Source organism: Musca vetustissima, unplaced genomic scaffold, assembly GCF_032173495.1.
Source record: "Musca vetustissima isolate MV318-11 ecotype Yass unplaced genomic scaffold, APGP_CSIRO_Mvet_v1 utg24006, whole genome shotgun sequence".
In the NCBI taxonomy this organism is placed as follows: Eukaryota; Metazoa; Arthropoda; class Insecta; order Diptera; family Muscidae; genus Musca; species Musca vetustissima.
In genome coordinates this window covers 90,625-118,267 of record NW_026873783.1, presented here as the reverse complement: position 1 = coordinate 118,267, position 27,643 = coordinate 90,625, and the positions used below count along the sequence as shown (strand labels likewise).

Sequence of the window (27,643 nt, the reverse complement as noted above, 5' to 3'; positions counted from 1 at the left end):
TCCCAAGCGTGGGTTTATTCAAGAATATATTTTAAAGGACTATTCCCAGCGAGGATTTATTAAAGAATATTTTTTCAAGGACTATTCCAAGCTTGGATTTAGTAAATAATATTTTCAAGGAGATCTTCAAACTAATATCAAGATCTATTCCAATTGTTGATTTACTAAAAAAAAATTTAAGGACATTTTTTCAAAGACTATTCCAAGCGTGGATTTGTTAGAAAATATTTTTTCAAGGACTATTCCAAGCGAGGATTTATTAAAGAATATTTTTCAAAGTATGTTCCAATCTTCGATTGATAAAATCATATTTTTTCAATGACTACTCTAAGTGTGGATTAATTAAAGAATATTTTTTCAAGGATTATTCCGAGCTTGGATTTTTTAAAGAATATATTTTCAAGGAATATTTAAAGCGTGGATTAATTAAAAAATATTTTATTATATGATTATTTTTTCAAGGATTATTCAAGGCGTGGATTTATTAAAGAAAATTTTATTACAATATTATTTTTTTAAAGGACCATTCAATGCGGGAATTAATTACAGAATATTTTTTTCAAGGACTATGTCAATGGTGAATATGTATATAAATATTTTTTCAAGGACTATTTCAAAGGTGAATTTGTATATAAATATTTTTTCAAGGATTTTTACGAATATTTATTTCGAGGAATTTTTTTAAAAATATACTTATTTTTTTAATAGTATAGATTAATAGTATAGATATAGATTGAAAACATTCCATCGCTCCACCATCTATAACGACTTCTATAAATGAGCTAATATCTAGAAGATTTTTATAGTTATCTCATGCCTTTAGACCTTTAGAAGACGTCCCTACAAATGGTCTATTGATCTTCTATACATAAAAGAAAACTCATCAAAAATCACAATTTCCTCTTAAGGGAAAACTCATTACAACTTAAATGTGACATTGCAATAACACAACTCCCAACAACAACGACAACAATTAAGTTGTTGCTTTTGTATGTTACGACCATTCATTTATTATGCAATTAATGTCAAAATGAGATGTTTTTATTGTTGTTTAGCTACTGGCCTTACAGAATCTATCTATCGGCACAGGTAAATTTTATTTAAAAAAAATTACACCCATCTACATACACATTGCAACAAAAAAAAAGTTCGAATGCAATTGCGACAGTAAATTTCAATGACGTTGCATGTTGCACGTAATTTCATTATTTTTTGTTCAGTTTTCGATTTTAAAATTTTGCTCGAAACCTTTTTTTAGACAGCATTCAGCATTATCACTCCATCGTAATTTGCTTGTTTGGTGTTGTAGTTGTTTTTGTAATTCTTCCGTTTGTAATTTGCATTAATTAACTTTTTTTAGTTTATAGAAAAGAAAAGACAAAATAACAACAAATCACAATTGTGCATCATCACAAAAAATGCAATGAATCATTGAGCTTAGAATTCTAAAATTACATTCTTGGGAAATTCAATAACATTGGAAATTAAGCCTAAAACATATCGATTGTGAGTTGTTTACAAAACGTTTTCAATTTCACACGATAATACAAAAGAAACCAGAAGAACAAGAATTTCATATGTGTCGCATAATTCAATATGTGGATGAATTTGTTGCTGTATTTGTTTTGAAAATATTTAACCCATGCTAAAACCTCAACCAAAGCAACATAAAATCATCACCCATTTGCATTCATTGGTCGAAATTTCTATACTATTTCATAATGGTCTGTCAATAATAGAAAAATGTAGGGGAGACTGGGGCACCTTCGGCATCGGGGCACAATCGGCAATTGCGTTTTCAATATGAAGCTCTCACTGTACATCACATAGGTATCGAATATTAAAATAAATAACTGTCGCAAAGTTTCAAATCTCTCTCTCTCCCTCTGAAATATAATCCTTTACTATGGTTCAAAATTACATATATAAGACCAAACGTTCTTGTATTGTCGAAAAGGTGATCGAAAAAAACTATTTCTGATAGTGTATGTGGCCTTGAGACGTCAACGTTAGCCGCAACAAAATACAGCCTTAAAAGTCAAACATTGAGTCCCGCTATTAAAACAAAATTGAACCTTTAGAGAACTCCAACCGGACTGATAGCGGTGATAATTAACAGCTTATGACTATGGTGCTGATGGGGCACATTCGGCCGTAGCTACCTTTTTCACAAAACTGTAAAAATGTTTAACTTATACAAATTTATTATATGTTTTTGGTACTAGTTTTTATAATTAAGTACCAGAGGACAATAATCAGCCATAAAGTGTTTATACCTGTTGAATAAGTACTGAGATATAGAGCTCAAAAATGCCTAATGTGCCCAGTCTCCCCAACTCCAGTAAAAGTATCCTCCGCCATTCAAAGGAACATTTTTGTTAATATCAAAAAAATATTCATTAGTTGAGCTGAGCGACCACCCTTTATAGGGTCGAATTCGTCAGGTACTCTCAGCTACAAGAGAGATTATTTTGCATATAATCTGACCGAAAAAATCGTCTTAATCTGATTGGCTTTTTATATAACAAAAATCTGCAGGATTATATTTCTATAAAAAATAAGCTAAAAAAATTCCCAGTTACCCTGAGGTACCTTTTCTTTAAAAAAAAACTAAATAACTCCGAGAGTTTTTCTTTTATAGACTTTTTTATAAATAATAGCAGAATTTTTATAGAAAATATTCTCAGCTAATCAGAGAGGGCGTTTTTCTATAAAAATCTATAGAAAGAAGTTCCTCCCACTTACAGAAAAGTTCATAAGTATTTTTTCTATAGAAAAAATTCCTCAGAATAAGTAGGACTTTCTTCTATAGAAAAATTACGGTTAGTCAAAGTGACTTTTTTCTATAGAAAATATCCATTAATAAGTCTTAGGGGTTTTTTTCTATAGAAAAAAATCCTCAGTTAGTCAGAGGCACTTTTTCTATAGAATAATATTTTTCTCAGTTAGTCTGAGACACTTTTTTCTACAGAAAAAAAATCTTCAGTCTGAGAGACTTTTTTCCAGAGAAAAAAATTCCAACGTTAGTCTGAGGGACTTGTTTTTATAGAAAAACTCCTGAGGGAATTTTTTCTATAGAAAAATTTCTCAGTTAGCCTGAGAGACTTTTTTCTATAGAAAAATTGCTCAGTTAGCTTGAGGGACTTTTTCCTATAGAAAAATGTTCCTCAGTTAGTGTGAGGAACTTTTTTTTCTATAGAAAAAATGCCTTAATTAGTCTGAATGACTTGTTTCTATATAATAAATTCTTCAGTAAGTCTGAGTGACTTTTTCTATAGAAAAAATTGCTCAGTTATTCGGAGGGACTTTTTTCTATAGAAACAAATCCTCAGATTACTCATTTAGCTTGAGGGACCTTTTCCTATAGAATAATGTTCATCAGTTAGTGTGAGGAACTTTTTTTTTCTATAGAACAAATGCCTTAATTAGTCTGAATGACTTGTTTCTATATAATAAATTCTTCAGTTAGTCTGAGTGACTTTTTCTATAGAAAAAATTGCTCAGTTATTCGGAGGGACTTTTTTCTATAGAAAAAATTCCTCAGATAGTTTAAGGGTTTTTTTCCTATAGAAAAAATTCAATTTATACGATTGTTGCATTTTCCCACTAAAGAGACTGTAACTTGGCATTCGGGATTCTTGGAGGGCGATACATATTTATGTGGAAAATGTTCGATAAAATCCTATGTTTTGACAAATCCCTCATATTAAGCCCCGATTTTGTCCGTAATCATAGAACAATTTTCGTTTCACAGATTTAATGCAAATATCCTAAATAGGATATGAACAGAATTAGATATCGCTACATCCTTGTATTCGGAAGATACAGTCCATTCTTCTGAAAAAAAAATTGACTGAGCAATCATTATAAATTATTCTTTATATTCTTCTTGTAAGAATCAAAAATAATTCTGATGGAAGAATTAGTACAATTCGAATACGAAGCGATTTAAAAAATGTTGACTGTATACACAAATCAGTACTGTACACATGGTTGTCCTCTTCTCCATATTTAAAAGCTCTGTGTTTTTCTGTGTCGTTCATAATCAGGTCTTGATATATGGAATCCAAAGAATATATATCTACAAGCAGCTGATTAAATATAAGATTTAAATCATTTTGTTGCCTGTGGGCAACATTGGGCCACAAAGTGTTAAAGTCACTGTTTAATTTTCGGCATTTCTAAAAATATTAGCCGCATTTTCTTTGAGTGCGATTACGATTTTTTGCAGAAAATATAATATAGCCATGTTTTGAAATTGAAACTATATAAAGGTCCCGCCTGATTTTCAGTACGATGTTAGCCGCATTTCCCCATGTCTTAGAGACTGAGAAACAATTTTACGAAACTATTTCAATATAGGTCCAAGCTTTGAGTTAGACCTCATATTAAAGTCCCCGCTCCATTTCCGTGCCATATTATCGTAACATCTATTTTTGGGGTTGTTTGGATATTATAGAAAAACCCGCCTGTTACTCCATCTTATTTATTTATATTTACATTTATTTTACGTACATCTTTTCCTTGAGGCATATTTACCCAAATTATTCAAAATGAATTTCCGATTCTTCATAAGACTTCTTGGACCTTTAAAATAAACCCCCACCACATACATATGGTCGGAGATCATTGACTTTGAGAATCGACACGAAAGCATAAATGTTTCCGTCAACATATCAATTCCAAACAAGTGTAATTCGCACAAACATACCTACACACACATATATATAGTAAATGCAATAAATACCGACGTCTATTTTACAAGTTCATCGATATAAAATATATTACAAAAAAATAAAAAAATGAAACAACCACATTGAACTTGCTTAGTGGGATTACACCGGCCTAAGTGACGACGTTGGGAAAATTAAAAAAAGCAAAAAAAAAACAACTGAGGACTACCAATGATACCCCGTCATTTGAAACCAAAAAACAAACTAAAACAAAAAATATTATAACCAGTCTACGATAACACTGTGCAGCACTAAAATCTTGAACCAATCGAGACCCCCAAAATCTTGAAGCTTGTGATGGTGGAAGAAAATCCCTAGCTGGGTTTAGAATTATTAGCTAAGGTTTTTTTTAAATTAATTTTTAAAATTAGCACAATTTTCAAATAATACGTACGTATTATTGAGTCTATATCTCGTGAACTATTTGAAATATTGCTTTTCTCTCTTAAGCAATATTTTTCCTCTTAATTAGATCTAAAATTTTTCTCTTGAGATAAAATCAATGAAACAACACCATCATACTGAAAATAGCACAACTGCAAAAAAATTAAAATTTAGACATACTTTTTCCATGTTTAATTTTTACTTCAATTTTGTACCTATTTATTGAAAAAAAGCATAGCAATTTTTATTTCTATAAACATACAATTGGGAGTGAATTTCTTTGGTTCATCTTGATGAATTTGTGAGGCTATAACTATGTGAAGGAGTCAACCAATGAAATCGGGGTTTTAAGAAAAGTTGTTTGATTTGCTATTGGCTATCTTCTTGTCATATACTGTTTGGCCGAGTCAGTAGCAGTTTCTGAAAAAAGTGTGAAAAACATGGAAAAAGTATGTCTAAATTTTAATTTTTTGCAGTTGTGCTATTTTCAGTATGATGGTGTTGTTTTATTGGTTTTTTCTCAAGAGAAAATTTTTAGACCTAATTAAGAGGAAAAATATTGCTTAAGAGAGAAAAGCAATATTTCGAATAGTTCACGAGGTATAGACTCAATAATAAGTACGTATTATTCAAAAATTGTGCTAAAATCCGCCCCAGTCGAATATTTTAAAAATGAATTTAAAAAAAAACCTTAGCTAATAATGCAAAACCCAGCTAGGAATTTTCTTCCACCATCACAAGCTTCAAGATTTAGGGGGTCTCGATTGGTTCAAGATTTTAAAGTTGAAAAATGTGTCACTGTGTAATTAAAAGTTTTGTTGTGTTAAAATGTGAAATGGACTAACTAAAAAAATTGCAAAAAATATTAAAAAAAAACATATCTAAAAATGGGACGAGGCCTTTTTTATGTATTAACATGGACTTGAACGATTTTTAAGAATTTGTTTTATACCCTCCAAGAACCCGGAATCCAAAAATACAACAATCTGTCATTCCGCCACAAAAATCTCCTTTTTTCAAATTGCAAAAGAACTCTTGAAGATATGCCGATTAAGGATTGAAGATCCAGAGGTCTTATTATCCCGAATGAACTTTGAATTTTCTCGTTCGCTTTTTTTCTGCACTTAAAAATATTGACTGTTATTTTTGTGACTTATTTCATTTTGCTTTTTAGCGCCATTGAAACCGTTTTAATGTTTATACGGTAAATGTTTGGCATCTCCAGCAACAACAACAACAACTGCGACAACAAGATTTTACATTGACCGTAAACTTGTAGTGAATCTAAACCACAAACTAAGGAGAGTTAAACAAAAAATACGAAACTAAAACAAAGTGAATTCAATAAAACAAAACAAAATGACGAAAATCGAAGAAAACAAAAAAAAATGAAGCGCACTTTGTAGCTAACGATCTAATAGCAAAGACATTGATCTGCATTCAGAATTCAGGTTCAATGAGAAGACGAAGTTCTTCGATGTGCAAACGTGAATGGCAGAGACACACAACAAACATATACATACATATACCCAGAATGAGGAGAGACCGACTATCTATCTGTCAACATTTAATAATATTAATCAAAATATTATTTTGTATGCAAAATAGACTGCAGTTTTTACCGGTATTTGACGGGGTTTGAATCTGGTTAACACCGTGAAAAAATATTCTTTGAAAAGTCCACGCCTATAATAGTCCTTGAAAAAATATTTTTTTAAAAGTCCACACCTATAATAGTTCTTGAAAAAATATTCTTTGAAAATCCACGCCTGTATTAGTCATTGAAAAAATATTCTTTGAAAAGTCCACGCCTATAATAGTCCTTAAAAATGGATTTGAAAAGTCCACGCCTATAATAGTCCTTAAAAATGGATTTGAAAAGTCCACGCCTATAATAGTCCTTAAAAAATATTCTTTAACATATCCAGCCTCAAATATTCTTTAAAAAATCCGCGCCTTAGGTGGCCCTTGAAAAAATATTCTTTAACAAATGCACGCCTGTATCCATCCTTGAAAAAATATTCTTTCAAAAATACACGCCTTTATTGTTCCTTGAACAAATATTCTTTAAAAAATCTACGTCTGTATTAGTCCTTGAAAAAATATTCTTTAAAAAATCCACGCGTATAAATATTCTATGAAAATTCCAACCCATGTATTGGTCCTTGATAAAATATTCTTTGAAAAATCCACCAAATTCTGCATTTTCGGATTTTTAACTGCATATTCCAAAAAAAGGTGTTGTAATTTGGAATTCCCCATGTGTGAAAAACTTGTTATGCAGACAAATTTCTATATAGATCCCCTATATAGGTCCCACCACATGTTTGATATTTGAATGTGTTAGCAGCAAATACAAATAATAAACCAGTAAGGAAAGTTCAAAAGTCGGACGGGCCGACTATATGATACCCTTCACCACTTTGGTGAAGGGTATTGAATGTCAATCATTTATTTATAAATAGACACAGTGAGCTATCCAACATATATCTCGACAAAAAATCCAATACAAAACTTGACATGCATCAATATAGACCAAATTCAGTACTCTGTGCAAAATTTTGTCTCAATCGGACAAACATCTGAAGTATGGGCACCATTTACATAAAATCGGTGGAAACAATATATGAGAGCTATATCTAAATCTGAACAGATTTCAACAAAACTTTGCATACATTAATTTGGACCTACTTCAGTAAGCTGTGACTTTTAGTGCTCCATTTACATAAAATCGGATGAAACTAGATATGGGAGCTATATCTAAATCTGAACCGATTTCAACAAACTTGGCTTGTATCAATCTAGACTTAAATCAGTACTCTGTGCAAAATTTTGTCTCAATTGGACAAATATTGGGAGTTTGGTGCACCATTTACCTAAAATCGGACGAAACTATATATGGGAGCTATATCCAAATCTGAACCGTTTTTCTCTAATTTCAATAAGGTTCGTCCTTATGCCAAATAAGTGACATGTGCCAAATTTCATTCAAATCGGATCATAAATGCGACCTGCACTTTGTTCACAAAAATACATGGACGGACGGACGGTCATGCGTAAATCGACTCAGAAAGTGATTCTATGCATATTCTCTAAAGGAACCATGGGTCTATTTTGATTCCTTTTGTCTGTTACAAACATATACCCTTCACCACCTGTACCACAGTGTGGTGAAGGGTATAAATATATAGGTTCATATTTGTGCATAGGTGCATATTAATATTCCGCCCAATTATCGATATTTTTAAGATTTTAAACGCATAATCCCCCTACGTATTTTTTGGCATTCTGGGTATAAATCCCGTTTATAAAGGTCACGTCTCATTTTGGTTGTTGGAAGTTCTTATTAATTTTCCACGAAATGAAAATGCTTTTGGCAGTTTCGGGACCTTTTTGGGAATTATTATTATTATTTTTTAAATCCCCAATTTTCAGAACTTTTCTAAAAATCTTCAGACCACAGTGCAGTTGTAGAGTGTAAATCTGGATCGAAAACAGTACGCCAAAAAAAAAGGCAACAAAAACTGGTTGAACACGTTTTTTTTTTTTTTGGAACCCAAAGGCAGCAGAACAAAAACAAGGAGAAGATTATTAAAATAAACCAGGCAGCGATCCAGTCAATTGCGATAACAAAAAACGGTCAAACCAACGGTGGAAAATGCTTAATGGCATTGTGATTTAGAGTTTTTTTTTCTTTAATTTACTTACGTTACTATATTTTAAAGTTCTCATTCTCCTTCTGGTGGCATTTTCTTTTCCACTTTATTGAATTGTTTTTTTTTTAGTATGCGGCAATTGTAGTTTATTTTTGTGGGTTATTTTTTGTTATCTCCTTCGTTGTAAAAGCAGGAAGCAATCTTAAGCAACTTAAGGTTGTCCTGAAATTGTCGAATTGAAAGAGGAACAGCAACAAAACACACCCACATGCCCCATACAAAATGACTATTCGAATAGCAATAAATCAATTACTTTTTTTTTGTTAAAATGACACTTTTTTCAAATATTTCCATTGAAATATTTATTTTGTTTCGTAAAACACTTGCATTTTTTAAATTATTATTTAAATAATATATATAAAAAAAGAAGAAACACTTTAACGTCTTGCTGTACTCCTCTTCTGATTTGTATTCTTAACGTTGTCGTTTTGTTTAAATGAACTTCACATTGGTTCAATGCTAGATATACAACAACACAAATAACTATAACAAAAGGAGGAAAAGAGGATCACGGATCACACACCATCAACACACACGCGCCTCGATTCGTTTCGTTTGGTCATCCGCTGTTATGGACTTCGCGTTAAAACATTTAGAATTGCACTGGTGCAGAACCACATCACGTTGACTTTGTGGGACTAATGAACTCCGAACACCCAGTGGCAATGCTTCTTTTTCGCTGTTGTCTAGTTTGCACATTCTCCATTCAATTTTCTGTTTTCTGCTATAGCCATTATCTCTTAGTTCTGGTTCTCTTTTGTTGTGCGGTTAAGAGAACCAGGCCACAGTAAAACATGAATTATTAATTAACAATTTATTTAAAAATTTAAGATACACTATCCGCTTAAAATGTTCACAACAAATCCGGAAATTTACCACACTGTAATATTTGTAATATACACCTTTCATCTAATACAATATAAAAACAGAATTTCTATATATGGGGGAATCTCCTTATATGGGGCTATATCATTATAAAATGTCTTACGGAAAGTTTTTTATTGTCTGAAAAACCAATTTTCTATAAGATTGGCCGAACTTTCTACACCCTCCGTCATGGGGAGATCTCCTTATATGGGGGCTATATTATTGTAAAAGTTCTGGCGGAGAGTTTTTTATTGTCTGAAAAAAACAACAGTCAAATTACAGCCACTTCGGCTGGAAAATGCGCCTACAACAATCAAAATATCTCAAAATGGGGGTAGGCATCAAAAGTTATGTGAAGATATAGAGGCTTATATCAAAACAAGAACCTATATTGAACATTTTCTGCCTATAAAGAATTCGAAATGGTAAATTACTGTAACTTCCTTTGCAAAATGCGGATAAATCCTTCAAAATACTGAAATTAAGGGGCCTATCAAATCTCTTTCTGCATGGCAAAATCGACATAGAATTTTATTCAAACCAAGGATATATGTTATGGCGTTTCCGGCAAATTTATACTCCACCTTTCTGGCGGAGTGTACAAAAATAGCAAACACGCCGTGAAGTTCGACCAAGCTGGAGTTTTTATCATGGTATAATTATTACAACGTATCATGGTCTAATTATTCCTTTAGATTATTGTCCGAAATTGTGCAGAAAATTGAAAATTCGCATAAAATTTCCCTTTATTTCACCCGAGTTTTTTTTCGAATTCGTTAAGAAACTGGAATGCTCCTTCCGATTTGTTTCCGACAAAACTATCCGAATTCGTGGCCACCTTCACACAATTTTGTTCCGATTTCGGTGTAAATTCGTCATCAGAATCGTAAACTTTTGCAAAGTATGGTTCCGAATTCAGAAAAAAAACCAAAACAAATTGTTAGCTGGGTACCATTCAAAAATTCAAATTAAATTGAAGATGTTTTGCCACGTTCGCTTGCAAGTAATTTCCTTTTTATGGTTGAAGGAAACATGTCATAGTATGCCCTACTGGATTTTCAGAAGAAATCATAACCTTACATTAATTTTTCGCGTTTTTAGTTATGTGTTAAAAAATGTTTAAATAGACACAACCACTTGTATCGTGTTTATACCTTTCACCTCACTGTGGTACAGGGTATTATGTCTTTGTGCATATGTTTGTAACAGGCAAAAATAAACGAGATAGACACATGGTTCATTTTGAGAATATGCATAGAATCACTTTCTAAGTCGATTTATGCATGTCCGTCCGTCCGTCTGTCTGTTGATGTTAAATTGTAAACAAAATACAGGTCGCATTTTTAATCCGATTTGGCTGAAATTTGGTACAGCTCATTTATTTGGCCCAAGGACGAACCCTATTGAAATTGGGAAAAATCGGTTCAGATTTAGATATAGCTCCAATATATATCTTTTCCGATTTTTGGTAAATGGTGCACCAAAGACCCTGAAAATCTTTCGATTTGCAAGAATTTTGGCATAGCGGACTGAATTATGTCCTGAATGATGTGTGCCAAGTTTCGAGAAAATCGGTTCAGATTTAGATATAGCTCCCACATATAGTTTCGCCCGATTTAAGGTAAATGGTGCACCAAAGTCCCTATATATCTTTCGATTTGTACGAAATTTGGCATAACGTACTGAATTGAGCCTAGAATTAAGTCTGCCAAGTTTCATGAAAATCGGCCCGGATTTATATATAGCTTCCATATATAGTTTCGTCCGATTTCATGTAAAAAGTGCACCAAAGTCCCTATATATCTTCCCAAGGACGAACCCTATTGAAATTGGGAAAAATCGGTTCAAATTTAGATATAGCTCCAATATATATCTTTTCCGATTTTTGGTAAATGGTGCACCAAAGACCCTGAAAATCTTTCGATTTGCAAGAATTTTGGCATAGCGGACTGAATTATGTCCTGAATGATGTGTGCCAAGTTTCGAGAAAATCGGTTCAGATTTAGATATAGCTCCCACATATAGTTTCGCCCGATTTAAGGTAAATGGTGCACCAAAGTCCCTATATATCTTTCGATTTGTACGAAATTTGGCATAACGTACTGAATTGAGCCTAGAATTAAGTCTGCCAAGTTTCATGAAAATCGGCCCGGATTTATATATAGCTTCCATATATAGTTTCGTCCGATTTCATGTAAAAAGTGCACCAAAGTCCCTATATATCTTCCCAAGGACGAACCCTATTGAAATTGGGAAAAATCGGTTCAAATTTAGATATAGCTCCAATATATATCTTTTCCGATTTTTGGTAAATGGTGCACCAAAGACCCTGAAAATCTTTCGATTTGCAAGAATTTTGGCATAGCGGACTGAATTATGTCCTGAATGATGTGTGCCAAGTTTCGAGAAAATCGGTTCAGATTTAGATATAGCTCCCACATATAGTTTCGCCCGATTTAAGGTAAATGGTGCACCAAAGTCCCTATATATCTTTCGATTTGTACGAAATTTGGCATAACGTACTGAATTGAGCCTAGAATTAAGTCTGCCAAGTTTCATGAAAATCGGCCCGGATTTATATATAGCTTCCATATATAGTTTCGTCCGATTTCATGTAAAAAGTGCACCAAAGTCCCTATATATCTTCCCTTTTGCACGAAATTTGGCATGACGTATTGAATTGAGCCTAGAGCTATGTCTGCCAAGTTTCGTGAAAATCGGTTCAGATCTAGATATATAAATTTTTCGTCCGATTTAATTTAAATAATGTGCCAAAGTTCTTATATTGCTAACATACTGAATTTAGTCCAGAATTTTGAGTGCCAAGTTTCGTAAAAATCGGTTGAGATTTACAGCCTGTTTTTGTAAAATTCTAAACGAACGAATTCGAGTGACTTAGGACCAAACTCCTTGGTTTTGAAAAATATGTCATTTATTTTTGTTTTGAATCAAAAAATATTTGTTTACATAAACAAAGGTTTGGTCGTAAGTCACGTACCGAAATTAGTATAACTTAACCTGTGACAAGTTTCGTTGAAATCGTTTCATATTTGGGTATAGCTTCCATATATGTGTATTTTCGTTCCGATTTTAAGTAAATTGTACATCAAACTCCTTATGTTTGTCAGATTGACATCAAATTTTGAACAACGTACAAAATTTAGCCTAGAATAAGGTAGTTACGTTTTCTAGAAGTCGATTTGTTTGATTTTCATACTTTTGTCCCAAGCGAATGACATGTTAATGGTTAGATCTAGTCCGATTCACATTGAGATAAATATCACATATTTTATTTCATCCAATTTCATGTTAATAATGCTCATAAAAATGAACAGAAATTCTATATTGAAGCTAAATCAAATAGTGGACCCGTAAAAAAACATTTCTGAGGCAAAATTCTTTACTGCAAGAACTTGAAATGAAATATTACATGCACTTCGGTTATGGTAATCACGACGAAAACTCCCACATGCCAAAAACGGGACCGGGTCCTTTTCAATAAAAATCGTTGTAGGATTAATATCAATGTATGTATATCATTTGAAAGCTCTATCTCTTGTCTCCGTTGAGGCATGGAGTTTTCAGAAATTTTCCAAAGACTAGCAAATTTTGCTAGCAAAGTTTTGTTTAAGCTGAAGTAATAATGATTGTTTAAAGATTTGATTATATACCATTTCAAAGCTATATCCCCCATCTTCTTCGGGACTTCGGTTTCCTAAGGAATTTCCCAAAGACTAACGGAACCACTGACGATTTTTAAAGATATTTTCTTAGCTGGGCTAAACCTTTTACGCGTGAATTTTCAAAGAAATGTTCACTAATGATTTTCTTACAGATTTCTTCTTAGCTATGCGGAACCTCTAAGAAGTGAATTTTTCTAAGAACCTACACTTGGTATAATATATATATATATATATATATTATAAATTTGTTATAAATGAAAAATTTGCAATCGTAATAAACATTTTTACATTCTTGCACGTTCTGCAATACTACTTTACGAGGATATATTTGGCATATAATCAAAGGAATACACAATTTAAACCCACTGGGTTAGCCAAATCCGGTACAATGTAAACTTACTTTTATGGCCTTAAAATTTAACAATCGGGCCTTAAAAAGTACCTCTCCCATTTTGGGATATTGCGTTTTGACGTAAACTAGCGATACTATTTTCGACTTATCCACGAATTTATTTTGATTCGACAAAAATTTATGTTTAATTATTAAATTCTTTGGTTTGTTTTCCATATCAAACTCTGGTCACTTTCTTGGCGTTACGCCACAATAGCAAATCTGTCTCATATAACTCATTTACGCCATACGTCACGATTTAGTTAATCAATATTGCCATATCGTTTATTGTTGCTGCCTACCGACTGTCATAATCTGCACAGCTGAACTGTCAGATTGAGTTTAATTCTTCATCCACACACCAGGCAAGTTGCAAATATTTCCAGAAGAAAAGAAAAAAACTAATAATTTGTTTTTATTTCTTAATTTTAGCGCTGAAAAATTGAAGAAAAATGTTGGCTAAACACATTGTCAAACAAGGTCTCCTTTTGAGAAATGGTAAGTTTGATGGCAAGTTAAAAAGCGTTTTTTAAATAGAAATGCCCATACGAGAACTTTTAACCTTAAAAATTACATAACTGGAATAACTGTTTTGGTATGTGACCGTCGCGGCTGCGATTATTAAAACATGAAAAAGAGTTTTCGGACAACATAGTGTCAATTTCATAAATAAAAAATGGGAATTCAACTTATTTTTTGTAGTTAAATGAAATTGTTAACCATTCGGAAGCATTCGCAGAAGACAATCCCCTTGTATCTCAGATATGACATGATGGATGTGGTATGCCTCAATGTTGTCTTATTTCCCCGTGGCCACTAAACCATATCGTTCAAAAAAATTATCTACTGATATAGGCAATTTTTATATCATATCAATTTACTTGCATAAATATTTCCCTTGTATGTTTTATGACGTCACGGTAATTGAAGCAGTCAAAATACATCACAAGGAGTTCCAAAAAGTTCAATACATACTTCATTTTGCAGGTACATATATGCACTTTATATGCCCTTTATCCAGTTTATTCCACAGTGATTTACATAATTTGGTGCAGTTGTTAGTGAGTCCAATTGACCTACAAAATTGTTAGTATAATTTATTAGGGGAATTGTATACCTAGTTGAGAAACCATCTTGATGATACGAAAGGCGATCTATTTATTAGCTGCAGTGTAATTGTGGAGAAAGCGTCTCATAGTATACCATCAGATCGATAACGCAAAAAAGTTTCAAACAATAGTCAACATTTTGGCAGTTGTGTAACTGCAGAAATTTATCGTAAACTGTTGATTTTTCATCAAGTGATAATGTTTGCTGCTCTGCATGTAACATCAACTAATTTAAATGCATTTTTAAACCACATTAGTCGCATACATGTCCATATCAGCAATATTCGGCCGTACTCTCTGAAAGCTAGTTAAATACCCCAATCAGTCCTAGCCTAATAGCTTTTTGAGGAAACATTAGCCCAAAAATTTTTGGTGAAGTAAATTAAAAGGGTCCCATCGCGTATCTTTCTTCTACTATAACTATCACTAGATATTTGAAATTATATTTATATACACAATTAAGTATCGGATCGGCCCTGAGCTGAAAGCCTAAAATTTCTTAATAATTTAAATTGAGATTTTGCGAAATGCTTTAATTTTACAGGCCAAGGACTTTATTTCCCATATATTTTATTTATTAAGGAGTTAATCTTCAGTTTTATAGAACACTTTCGTAATTTATCATGCAGAATTTATAATAATAAATTGTTGTAATGGCCCAATATTTTAAATATAAATTAAAAATAAATCCAACTTAATAGGTCATTCTTTAATGTGTTTCCTCTTTAGATTCTTTATTATTTCTTCTTATCCATAGATTTGTTTAAATAACCTAAAATAAATATGCAATCCAATGTAGCTTTTACACTAAAATGTCACGATTTACTTTTCAGCTGGTGCCTTGTCCCGTGCATCCTACCACGGTAGTGGCGTTAAAGTAACCATGGATGATTTGCCCGTGCCACAAGGTGACTGGAAGGAACACCACACCCGCCAAAACTCCAAATACAATGCTGTCTTGGCCGCTGGTATTGCTGCTTTGGTTGGCACCATTGCCTTGGTAAGGATTTTCACTTATTCTCTCCTTCAAATTTTATTCTTACATTTTCTACTTTCAATTACAGGTTAAAACTACCGGCATCATTCACTTGAACTACAGCCCCCCAGAATCTACCGATTAAATAATTTTATTGTAAAGTTATGTGTGTTTAAATAGTAACATTCTCTTAATCAAATAACTGTGGAGACACGTTATTAAAAAATAAATAAACAAAACAAAACGAAGTAGCATTTTTTTATTTGTACATTTTATACCGACTATAGTATCTAAGTAGTATTTGTATTTCTTAATATACAGGGGGGTTACTCTGTATTGCGTTGCGAAAGCAAGTGCGATGCGAAAGCTAAATGCGTTAAAAGTACAATTTGGTACTCTGTAACGCTCGCTCACACGCATTCGCAAACTAAATCGAAAATAGGGCAACACTGTCGCCACAAAGTAAACAACAACGAAGAATGACAAAAGGAAACGTCAAAAAAATTTAAATAAAAACATATTTTTTGTGTGGTACGAGTATTTTTTGAAACAAAAATGATGAACGAATTAAAAACAAAAAAAGAATTTTATGAGATCGATCAAATAATCTCCCTAAGTGACCACGGGTATTAAAATTGAAGTACGAATTATGTGACAAACGTTTTCAAATATTTAATTTTTATAGATTTATACAACATGTTCGTCTCAATAAAGATTCGTTTATGTATTTATTAAACGCTCGTCTTTCACAAATAGATCCACAACAATTCCAACTCCAATAAAAGAGGCCGCTGCTTTGAAATTGCTTGGACAAGGTGGTTATCAACACCAACCTGTAAATATGCACACATAGTTTCACATATTATATAAAAATATAATACATTACTTTTTCCAACAATCGACATCTTTTACAGGAGGTCAATTTGAACTGAGGCCATCAGACAGTTTTGTCCACAAATTGTTGGCGCGTTGTTTCGAATTTGAACTCTGCAACTGTCCCTTTGCCAAATCACTGTGTTGCCCCATAAAATCTACTGAAGTTAGGAACTGACGTTGCTGAGTCTGCCACTGTGACTTTTTTGCCTTTTACTTAAAATAATTTACAATTTATATATAAATAAAACCTTTAATTGAGCTTACTTATATGTTTCGCTTCCTTTGCGTTTGCTATTTTGTTAACGCAAGATATTTGCGCTTAACGAACGAGTTTGACATGCGTTTTCGTATTACAGAGTGCGGTGATGCCACATTTGCGTAAAGTAGATGCGAAAGGAGATACGAAAACGAATTAGAGAGTACCAATTACGTGATGCGTTACAATTTTTCTCACGCATCGCAATACAGAGTAACCCCCCAGGTCCATCATCAAGATTATCATCTTCTTCATTGTAGGCTTCACCATTATCAAAATAGGCATTTCCATAGTCATTGTCATCATCCATTTCATCGTCCACATCCTCGCCCACTTCTTCCTCAATGTCCTCCTCGGAATCTGAATTTGTTTTATTGGGTGTATCTACATCATCTTCGGTCTTTTCTTTCTCCTCCAATACCTTCAGACGATCTTCTATATTACTGGGCTTAGCTTTCTTTAGTTTAACTGCCTTGGCAACCACTTTACGTTTTTTATTAGCCATTTGTAATTCGGCCGGCATCAGTGACCAATTGAATTCTGTTCTGGGTTTAAGTTTTATACTCTCATCGGCATTCTGCAATAAATACATAATTAGATTTTGTTCATTAAAAAATTTATTTCAATACTACCATTGTTTTTGGATTATATCTTGAAATTCCACGGCCAGCTATTGCTTTCTCTACTGGTTGTAGGAAATATGCCGAATCCCTCATGTGATTAAGGAAACCCTCTTTCCAAAGTATTTGATAGTTTTGTGATGCCGTTGTCTGGAATAGTGAAATATTAAAAGATGTCTGGAATACATTATCGTACATCTTACTTCGAGTGTTACGGGCTTGGACATCAATGGTGGATATGTAGGTGGAGGTGCCTGTGCAACCTGTGGCATATCTTTCCCCACACATCCCAGAGTCTGTAATTGTTCTTGTGTTAATGTTCCTGTCTTTCCACCTCTGCCACGGCCAGCCATCTTTGTTAATATTTAATACAATTTAAAAAAATCCTATCCAATTTATAAATTAAAAAAAATAAAATGTAAACAAAACCCATGCCGTTTGCAAGGTTGCCAACTTTTTTTTTTGCACAAGATAGTTGCCAACGAATTGAGAACAGCTGTTTAGAGTGTTGCCAATTACATATATTATACGTATTGTTTACAAATCCAAAATTGGTTGGCGCTTGGAGTTCCTATATAAAATCCTACGTCTTCTGGATAATGGGTGTTAAAGATCTGTGGACAATCCTCACTCCCCATGCCGAACGCAAGCCCATCTGTGAGTTAAGAGGCAAAACGGTTGCCATAGATTTGGCTGGTTGGGTATGTGAGAGTCTTAATGTTGTTGATTATTTTGTACATCCCCGACATCATCTGAAGTAAGTTTGCCAATTTCGGAGCTCCTGATAGTCTTCTAATGCTTGACTCTATTTTTAGAAATTTATTTTTTCGAACTTGTTACTTAATATGGGAAGAAGTGACACCGGTTTTTGTTTTGGAAGGTACGGCTCCCAAGTTGAAAAGTCAGGTTATGGAAAAACGTAATGAAATACAATTTCGTGGTGTTCGGCCCAAGGACAAACCACCCACGCAAAGTCAACAGCCGACCAATTCACAATCATCCAAGGGTGGTGAGAAAGGAAGATCACGTTTTAATATGGTTCTGAAACAGTGTGAAAATCTTCTTACTGCCATGGGCATACAGTGTGTTCAGGGTCCTGGCGAGGCAGAGGCATATTGTGCTTTTTTAAATCAAAAGGGTGTAAGTAACGCTTAGAATGGACTTGATTATATAGACTAAAAAGAAATGTTCTAGTTGGTAGACGGTGTTATTAGCCAAGATTCCGACTGCTTTGCTTATGGTGCGGTGCGTGTGTATCGCAATTTTTCTGTATCATCTCAAGGGGCTTTAGCAGCACAAGGTGGTGCCGTTGATATTTACGATATGCGTCAAATTTGTAGTAAAATGGGTATGATGATAATTATGGTTGTTAAAGTTGGTAGGTTTCATTTAAATATATACCGTAGATTTTGGACAAAATAAAGTCATTGTCATGGCCCTGTTATGTGGTTGTGATTATTGCCCAGATGGTATTGGTGGCATTGGGCGTGATAGCGTTGTTAAACTATTCAATAAATATACAAATGATGAAATATTAAATAAGATACGCTGCTGGCGTTACGAAGATGCCAAATATTCGGCACTAGAAATGAGAGTAGACGACAAGAGTATATGTACCAATTGCGGGCACTTGGGACGAACCCAAAGTCATACGAAAAGTGGATGTGGTGTTTGTCGTACCAATCGTGGATGTGATGAAAGCCTTTGGAAGTAAGTAGTAATTTTTAATTTATATTATTAGTTAACACACAAAAGCTCTATACTATATTTTGGAGGGTATATATTTTGAATTTTGTATTGCATTATACCAAAATTTTTAACTCAAAAAACAAACTCAGACCTAAACAAATTCTAGGACAAATGTCGAAAGAAAATGTTTTACAGGCCACATATCGACGCCTCCGAACCAAAAAGTGAGTTTTTCAGTAGCTTTCAAAGTATGGACGTTTCTTTTATCGTACGTGCCATGCTAAGTACATTTTTGCTTATAACTTTGGCTTGGATTGGCCGATGATTACCAAAATTTCAGTGAATTTAAATTAAGGACCGTAGTATCTAAAAACATAAAGAACTATTAAGTCTGAAAAGTGAGTTTTTCAGTAGAAGCCTTCAAAGTATGGACGTTTCTTTAATCGTACGTGCCATGCTAAGTACATTAAATGCCCTATAGCTTTCAATTATCATAAAAATTCAATATTTTTTTTGTAAGTAGTTGTGTTTATGTCCATTTACTTTTTTAATGCTTTCCAATCACTTTGACTTGCAATACACTTACCCATAACATATCACCTTTCAGAGAAGAACGACTATCTATAAAGGCCGAATTGACACTACGAAAAAAAGCTTTGGCCGATCCAACATTTCCTTCGGAAGCTATAATCGAAGAATTTCTAAAGCAACCGAAAGCTATTCCCAAATTGGATCTGCGTTGGCGACAACCCAATATGGTCAAATTCATAAAACAAATAGGTCATCTCTTACAATGGCAAGAAATTTATTGCTTTCAGAAATTCTTTCCGATTTTAACACGATGGCAGGTTATGAATGCTGTCCGATTAAAAGAAATGCCATCGGCAGTTGTTTACATTGTTCCGAAAGAAATTGTAAAGAAGAGAGTGGTAAAAAGTATACCCAGTTTAGAAATTGTTTGGCATGATGAAAAGGGTATTTTTAGTGGACTTGTACCGGATGTCCAATTGCAAGACTTCGAATCGGAAAATCCCAAAGGTATTACTGATCTTTGGACAACGGTTGAACCAATGAGTATGATGGAAACGGCATTTCCCGAACAGGTGGAGGCATTTCTAAAGTCGAAAGAGAAACCCAAGAAAGCCGCCAAAAAGCCTAGAAACAAAGCAAAACCATTAAGTTCATTGGAGAATCTGGATGATTTAATAAAGGCCACAAATGAAGTATCGAAAACGGTAAAGCCCAAACGTCAAACCAAACCTAAATCTACTGCAATACAAGGAATGCAATCAATTGATAAATATTTCAAACAAACCAGTGTAACTCCTTTGAAGACGAGAGACAAATTATCTGTACCCAAGAATCAAAGTTCAACTCCTCTTACCAAAAGTGTTCCTTCGGATTTAGAAAGTGACGATGATGAAGACCCGAATGCTTTTAATCTTTCGGACATTGTAAATGGTATTGTGGCGAAAGATCATGCTGGACTTGTTTTGACCACCCATCAAGGACGACAATTACAATACGAAGCTATGCCTAAAGATATTAGCCTTTTACTAAATGAACTTAATAATTCAATCACGCTAGGGAATACCAGCCATCTACAAACAAAGCCCTGTATAGATGATACAGATGTATTGTGTGAAAAACGCGTTTTATCCATATCCTTTCAGAAATCCACAAATGCCGAAGCAAAACGCAGGTCGTTGGATGATAGTTTCGATGTTTTAGTTAAAATTGGAACCAATAGAGTGGAAAAAATTAAAGAATTTAAAATATCTACAGAAAATCTTGCAGATATTTCAAGTAAACCCCTAAACGTGGTGGATCGTTTCAAGCAAAAACAACGAATAAGTTTAAATTTCAATACAAACAATAGTATCGTTCAGAGTGAAACGGATGATGCCAATGGAGTTAGTTATTTCTTTAATAGTAGTTTCCAAACCGAGAATGAAGATGTATTTGAAAAGCTCATGGAAACAAGTTTAGCTAAGCGTGACACAAGCGACAATCAGAATACTGATGATGATGATGATGGATGTATTCTTTTAAGTGATTAGATAATTGATATTATGTGATAAATGTATTTTGTATATAATAAATTATATTATTTATAAATTCAAATTTCTTATTAGAATAGTATGTATTTGCCAGAAACTATAAGCATCTTCTGAAATTGTTAATTTGAACGCTTTACAACATTTTGGTTACGGGAACAGACCAATTATTTTAAACCAACCCACCAATAGCGAATCCTTTACCTATTGCACAAGTCTAATGGTATGTTTCCGTACTGCAGGATATCATATAAAGGAACTTTTGTTCCTTTAGATTCCTGAAGTACATTAACAGACCAATGTCAAATTAATACATTTTGACAATAAACCTGAATAATAGTTTATCTATATTTTCGTAAATGCATGATGAATAGAGCAGAAGAAGACCAGATAATATTACCCGTGCTATCCTAATTCTTTCGATTTTGAATTGATGAATCAGTAAAAAAATATTCAATCAGTTTTCGATTACTGTCTATAGACTTCTTAAATGAGCCTTGAATAGTCGAATAGCCCATATTCGATTTATAAATCCCTACCTCAGGAGGCGTATTGTATTATTGTTCCACCAATTCCGACAATTGAAGACAAAAAAAAAAAAAACATTGGACATACGGGAAACTAATGTCCAAGGGATTCACCAACTGAGCATACAACGAAACCAACCAATATGTTGTCAATTGGCTCCTTAGCCAATATTAAACATACCCTACAAAAGGAACTATTCAATGGGTGCGGCGAACGTTTACTCACATCGGTTTCGGTGACAAAAACCTTTAAAAAGAAACGAATTTGTTATCTTTGTGTGGTGACGACACCACCGCCAGTTCCAATTGTCACAATGTGCCTGGTCAAGCAGGCCGAGCAAAAGGATAGCGAATTCAAAAAGAAACGCATCTGGCAATTGGATGAAATCAAGTGGGTGGATGGACGCAGTGAACAGTTCGATATTCACGAATTCGATATCCAGGTGGAGAAGCTATATAAATGGTATGCATTGAATTTGCACGAAAGGCAGAATTTTTTGGCTGTTCTTTATAAGCAAGTGCAAAAGCATGGTCGTGGACGTGGAGTTAAGGCAGAATTCCGTAATATACCAAGTGCTTGGCTTCTGGATAAGTCGCCGGAGAAAATAGGGGGAGCGGGTGGTGGTGGAGGTAGTGGTGCAGCTGGTTCTGCAGGTGGGGGCAATCGAGATGGACTACGGAAAAATGGTGCTGAAACCGAGGATGAGGAAGAATCGGAATTCCAAGAGTTTACTGCTTTGACAGATAAGGAATCTAACGAATTGACAAAACTCTTTACGGAATGTGATTATGCGGTAAAAGACGCCGAACTGTTGATTGAAAAACTATCCAAGGAATTGCATGATTTGGATGGGGTAAGTTGAAATGGGAATATATATTAACCAAGGCATGTGTCCCACGTATTCATAGAGACACATAATGTCCCACATATTCATAGGGGCATTATTAAATGTTGTCTATTTTTATTGCATGAATGGATTTTTCTATTAGATTCTTAGCAGAATATTCAAAATTAAAATAAGACCTTAAATTATGAGGAGAATCTTCGATGTTCACTTATAGTGTCATGTATTACTTATCATTAGACCTCGGATTTTTGCATATTTTTTATGCTTTATCCGATTGGACTCAAATTTTGTATTTAGGCGTTTCATGCTTTAATTGATCGATATTTGGGGTCATGTCAAAAATATGCAAAATATATGCAAAAAATATGCAAAATATATGCAAAAAATATGCAAAATATGCAAAATATGCAAAAAATATGCACGGTATGCTAGGTCGATATGCGATAAATATGTGCAAAAAATATACAAAATATGCATTGTCGATATGCAAAATATGCAAAAATATGCAAAATATGCAAACATATGCAAAATATGTAAAATATGCAAACATATGCAAAATATGCAAAAATATGCAAAATATATGCAAAATATGCAAACATATGCAAAATATATGCAAAATATGCAAAAATATGCAAAATATGCAAAAATATGCAAATTATGCAAAAAATATGCACGGTATGCTAGGTCGCAATATTAAAGATAGAACTTTGAAATTTTGCACATATATTATTATTACTCCTAGGATGTTTGGTATTGGAAATGGGATATATCGGTCCACGTTTTAGTATATCGCCATATAACGGTTATATATGTTTGCATGTTTTATACATATATTTAGCAAATTTTTCATAATGCCCCAAAAATCTAACAGTTGAACCATGAAACGCATACATACACAATTAGATTTCTATAGGTTAAAAATAAAGAACGCACACAAATTCGAAAACTACCATGCTTTTTTTTTTTTTTTTTTTTTTTTGATTAAAATGATTGCATATGTGAAATATGTTGCTCATATTTGCACATATTTTGCATATTTTTGCCTATATTTTTCATATTTTTTGCATATTTCTCGCATATCGACCTAGCATACCGTGCATATTTTTTGCATATTCTTGCAGATATTTTGCATATTTATCGCATATCGACCTAGCATACCGTGCATATTTTTTGAATATTTTGCATATTTTAGCATATATTTTGCATATTTTTGCATATTTTGCATATTTTATGCATATATTTTGCATATTTATTGCATATCGACCTAGCATATTTTGCATATTTTGCATATTTTTTGCATATTTTGCATATTTTTTGCATATTTTGCATGTTTTTTGCATATTTTGCATATTTTTTGCATATTTTGCATATTTTTTGCATATCTCGTGCATATGCAAAATATGCAAATATGCAAAAAATTAAAAAATATGAACCCTTCAAATAATTCTAAATCCTTTGAAACGAATTTGTGTCCAATCAGAATTTCGATATCTTCATTATTAAAAAATATGCAAATATACAAAATCCGAGGTCTACTTATCATAAATAAATTATAGCTGAGTCTTTCATACCCTAGGCAAATATTCAATCCGTTTTGGCATCTGAAAAACAAGTAATGATGCTTATGGAACACATCGACAAAGCAATCGGGGAAGCTGACAAATTTGAAGAACGTTTAGATTCATATGAAGAGATCTTAAGTCATGTAAAAGAAACCATGGAGAAAATTGGTGGCAAAAATGCTATGATTAAAATAGCCAACAACAATAATATAAAACTGAAAGAAGATTTGAGCAAAATAATTGTAAGTATAAATGTTTGGTAGCACTTTCCATTAGTGTTCTATAATTTAAACTACTATTTCCTATAGACTCAACTGGATTTTCCTCCGGATTTTCAACGAGTTTTACAATCTCCAGTTTTAAGTACACCCGAAGGACGCAAGGCAGCCATTGAAGCTGCACAATGGCTACAGCAGGCTCTGAACAGCGACATAGATCCGTCATTGCAACGTTTGGCAGCAGTACGTGACCAAATGAAACGTTTCGAAAGTTGGAAGAAAAACTTTTTATTGCCCGTCATCAAACATTTGAACTGTTTGTTAATACACTTGTCGAATCAAATTGGTGATACACCGCCATCTAGCACAGAATTAGTTCTGCCAAATCATGCTTCGGTACATCAAGAACTAATGCCTTATACTGAACTGATGCATTGGATCAAGGCTATGGACAGAACTAAATATGAGGGTTTGACAACAGTGTATACCACAGCCTTTAGTAAAATCTATGAACGCGATATAAGGAATTTTTTCAATTTGGTAAACTTTGTCAATACAAAATTAAAATGTAAAAAAATGTATCAATACTAATACCCTTTTTATAGGCTAAACTTCAAATTTCTGAAAAGCTTCGCAATTCGCGTGAAGACTTGGACGTTTCATCATCATCGATTTCAAAGAAAAATGCGCTGTCTTCGGTTCCTCATGGAACATTGGGTGTTAATAGAGAACAATGGGGACCTGGTGTTGATGCCGCGGACAGAGAACGTTTTGATACCGTATTGGAAAAGGTATTAGCAGAATTGGAACCTGTAGCATTACAAGAGCAAAAGTTCTGCATACATTTCTTCCAAATGGATGTACTAAGTCCAACAGCCAAATCTGCTGGCGTAGATGTTATGGAAAAGAGTTCAGATATGTCACAGTCAATACTTTTGTCGCCGTCTTCAGTTTCAGGAGCCGGGGATGGTATAACTCTATCAATGCTTTTGTGTCTATAAAAATTGTAATGAGTTGTTTTTGTATTTTGCAGGTGCTCAATTTCCTCAAAAGAAAATTGATCGGCAAATTAATGAAGAAGTTCGTCGGCTTATGAATGCTCTCTTTGGATGTTTAGAACAGGAATTGGTTAATTTTATACAAAGTTTTGAACGCTTTGATTGTTTGTAAGTGTAAATAATTGGAAGTGAAAAATTTAAATTGATATTCACGTCTATACAAATTAAAAATGAAAAATGCTAATATTTTGTGTGTGTTTGTTTTTTTTTTCAGCTACTCCCTTTATGTTTTGGATCGTTTAACACAACATGTCATGTCCGCCCAAGATACACATTCCTTTTTAAGCATGACTTTTGCCTCGGTACTTGTACAGGTCAAACGGAATTTCGATCGCTTTATGCAACAACAATTACAATCTATTCGCGATGCAAAATTACCCAAACGTTCGAAATGTGGTATTTTACCATATGTAGAGAATTTCGAGTATTTTTCACAAACAACCGAAGATTTCTTCCGTAAATCCACACGGCGCACAGATATGGAAAAATATATACAACTTATAAATGCCATATTCGATGGCATCAATACTCATTCCAAGGAACATCCCAAGACACCATTACAAGTGATTCGTATGGAAAATTATCATCATATGTATTCGCTGCTGGCTCGTCTTAAAGTGCCCACTTTGGATGAATTGAAGAAGGAAGCGAAGGCACGTTATAATGAAGCCTTAAGCAATTACGTTATTTGTTACTTTGGCAGGCCGTTGGAGAAGTTAAATGTAAGTTGGAACAGAGAAAACCATCAGACAAAATAAGTATTATTGATTTTTTTTATTCTTATTTTTTTAGCAATTTTTCGAGGGTGTTCAACAGAAAATCGCCCAAGGTGTAAAGGAAACCGAAATCAGTTATCAAATGGCATTTTCAAAACAAGAGCTGCGCAAAGTTATCAGCCAATATCCAGCCCGTGAAGTGAAAAAGGGTATGGAGAACCTCTACAAAAAGGTTGAGAAACATCTATGCGAGGAGGAGAATCTTCTGCAGGTTGTTTGGCATGCAATGCAGGAAGAGTTTATTGTCCAGTATAAATTCTTGGAGGAACGTATACAAAAATGTTATGCCGGTTCGATGATAACATTGGAATTTAACATACAAGATATTCTTAATTTCTTTTCGGATATAGCACGTTCTCATTAATGAAGATTTATATAGATTATGTATCCTAATACTTACAGTATTTAAGTTATTCATTTAGATTTTTAATTTATTATTTACAGAATTTCTAAAAGAAAGATTGTAAAACTGTTATTAAAACTGTTATTATAAAAACAAATAAAAGAAATTATGATATTACAACAATTAATGAAATAAAATAACGTATAAAACCCCTTGAATAACGGTTGTTTTCTAGTAGCTGTTTTCTTTTAAAAGGACGGTGGCGCCAAATGAGTTTATAAGGCCACGCAGCAAGCGAAAGTCAACGGTTTTCTCAAGTCTAATGTCAAAAATTTGGAAAATTTTTATAAAGGAAGTCAATGCATAATTATGGATTTTTATAGCAAACTTGAGGGGCAGCTTATATCCAACTGGTCGGACCAAAATTAAAAATCCAAACAAGCAGAATTTTGACCAACCATGATGCAATAATAAAGTGATGTATCAAAAAAAAGCTTTGTTTTTGTGTCGATTATCTGTCACATTTATCCATATAATATTTCAAATGGTTGGCAATGCTGCACATCGAATTCAAGTAGAAATTACCCACTTTGACAGTTAATCAAGACATCAGCTGCGATAAATGGACTACCCATGATGCAATAATAAGGTGATGTATCAAAACAAAAACCTTTGTTTTTGTCTCGATTATCTGTCAAATTTTTCCATATAATATTCCAAATGGTTGGTAACACTGCACATCGAATTCAAGTAGAAATTACCCACTTTGACAGTTAATCAACGCATCAGCTGCGCTAAATGGACTACCTATTCATTGTGCCATGGACCAAACTTTCATTCAAATGTAATAGAATGTACCCCGTTCAAATCTGTCTTGTTAATAATTGCTATCGACAGTGTTCACGACATGTAATCGACTGATCGATAAACGAACTATAGATCCCTACACTCGGC

General features: G+C 33.4%; 4 protein-coding genes across 4 annotated transcripts; 3 read left to right on the top strand and 1 right to left on the bottom strand.

Moving 5' to 3' along the window:
* Positions 1 to 14,127: 14,127 nt before the first annotated feature.
* LOC133328028 (uncharacterized) lies at positions 14,128 to 16,041 on the top strand. Its single transcript, XM_061536581.1, has 3 exons — positions 14,128 to 14,272; positions 15,717 to 15,883; positions 15,948 to 16,041. Exons 1-3 carry the CDS (start codon positions 14,227 to 14,229, stop codon positions 16,002 to 16,004), a joined length of 270 nt encoding a protein of 89 aa, XP_061392565.1. The 5' UTR covers positions 14,128 to 14,226; the 3' UTR covers positions 16,005 to 16,041.
* LOC133327996 (DNA-directed RNA polymerase III subunit RPC7-like) lies at positions 16,022 to 17,989 on the bottom strand. Its single transcript, XM_061536548.1, has 4 exons — positions 17,815 to 17,989; positions 17,624 to 17,761; positions 17,210 to 17,568; positions 16,022 to 16,061 (listed from the first exon to the last, which is right to left on the bottom strand). The coding sequence occupies exons 1-4, from the start codon at positions 17,962 to 17,964 to the stop codon at positions 16,022 to 16,024; spliced, it is 687 nt and encodes a 228-aa protein (XP_061392532.1). The 5' UTR covers positions 17,965 to 17,989.
* A 221-nt stretch (positions 17,990 to 18,210) lies between these two features.
* Positions 18,211 to 21,360, top strand: LOC133327985 (flap endonuclease GEN). Its single transcript, XM_061536537.1, has 5 exons — positions 18,211 to 18,368; positions 18,427 to 18,751; positions 18,806 to 18,959; positions 19,018 to 19,321; positions 19,908 to 21,360. The coding sequence occupies exons 1-5, from the start codon at positions 18,211 to 18,213 to the stop codon at positions 21,358 to 21,360; spliced, it is 2,394 nt and encodes a 797-aa protein (XP_061392521.1).
* Positions 21,361 to 22,006: 646 nt separating this feature from the next.
* LOC133328007 (exocyst complex component 1) lies at positions 22,007 to 26,710 on the top strand. Its single transcript, XM_061536559.1, has 7 exons — positions 22,007 to 22,738; positions 24,309 to 24,536; positions 24,603 to 25,052; positions 25,118 to 25,481; positions 25,546 to 25,678; positions 25,785 to 26,292; positions 26,363 to 26,710. Exons 1-7 carry the CDS (start codon positions 22,028 to 22,030, stop codon positions 26,708 to 26,710), a joined length of 2,742 nt encoding a protein of 913 aa, XP_061392543.1. The 5' UTR covers positions 22,007 to 22,027.
* Positions 26,711 to 27,643: the final 933 nt, after the last annotated feature.

What these genes read in the sequence shown, in the direction of transcription:
- LOC133328028 (XM_061536581.1), top strand. Translation starts at nt 14,227, where the DNA reads ATGTTGGCTAAACACATTGTCAAACAAGGTCTCCTTTTGAGAAATG. An exon ending in AGGTCTCCTTTTGAGAAATG is followed by an intron (nt 14,273 to 15,716) that starts GTAAGTTTGATG and finishes TTTACTTTTCAG; the next exon opens with CTGGTGCCTTGTCCCGTGCA. An exon ending in TGGTTGGCACCATTGCCTTG is followed by an intron (nt 15,884 to 15,947) that starts GTAAGGATTTTC and finishes TTTCAATTACAG; the next exon opens with GTTAAAACTACCGGCATCAT.
- LOC133327996 (XM_061536548.1), bottom strand. Translation starts at nt 17,964, where the DNA reads ATGGCTGGCCGTGGCAGAGGTGGAAAGACAGGAACATTAACACAAGAA. An exon ending in CCAAGCCCGTAACACTCGAA is followed by an intron (nt 17,762 to 17,814) that starts GTAAGATGTACG and finishes TCACTATTCCAG; the next exon opens with ACAACGGCATCACAAAACTA. An exon ending in CTTGATGATGGACCTGGGGG is followed by an intron (nt 16,062 to 17,209) that starts GTTACTCTGTAT and finishes GTGTCTCCACAG; the next exon opens with TTATTTGATTAAGAGAATGT.
- LOC133327985 (XM_061536537.1), top strand. Translation starts at nt 18,211, where the DNA reads ATGGGTGTTAAAGATCTGTGGACAATCCTCACTCCCCATGCCGAACGC. An exon ending in CTTTTTTAAATCAAAAGGGT is followed by an intron (nt 18,752 to 18,805) that starts GTAAGTAACGCT and finishes GAAATGTTCTAG; the next exon opens with TTGGTAGACGGTGTTATTAG. An exon ending in TGTGATGAAAGCCTTTGGAA is followed by an intron (nt 19,322 to 19,907) that starts GTAAGTAGTAAT and finishes ATCACCTTTCAG; the next exon opens with AGAAGAACGACTATCTATAA.
- LOC133328007 (XM_061536559.1), top strand. Translation starts at nt 22,028, where the DNA reads ATGTTGTCAATTGGCTCCTTAGCCAATATTAAACATACCCTACAAAAG. An exon ending in TAAGGAATTTTTTCAATTTG is followed by an intron (nt 25,053 to 25,117) that starts GTAAACTTTGTC and finishes CCCTTTTTATAG; the next exon opens with GCTAAACTTCAAATTTCTGA. An exon ending in TTTGAACGCTTTGATTGTTT is followed by an intron (nt 25,679 to 25,784) that starts GTAAGTGTAAAT and finishes TTTTTTTTTCAG; the next exon opens with CTACTCCCTTTATGTTTTGG.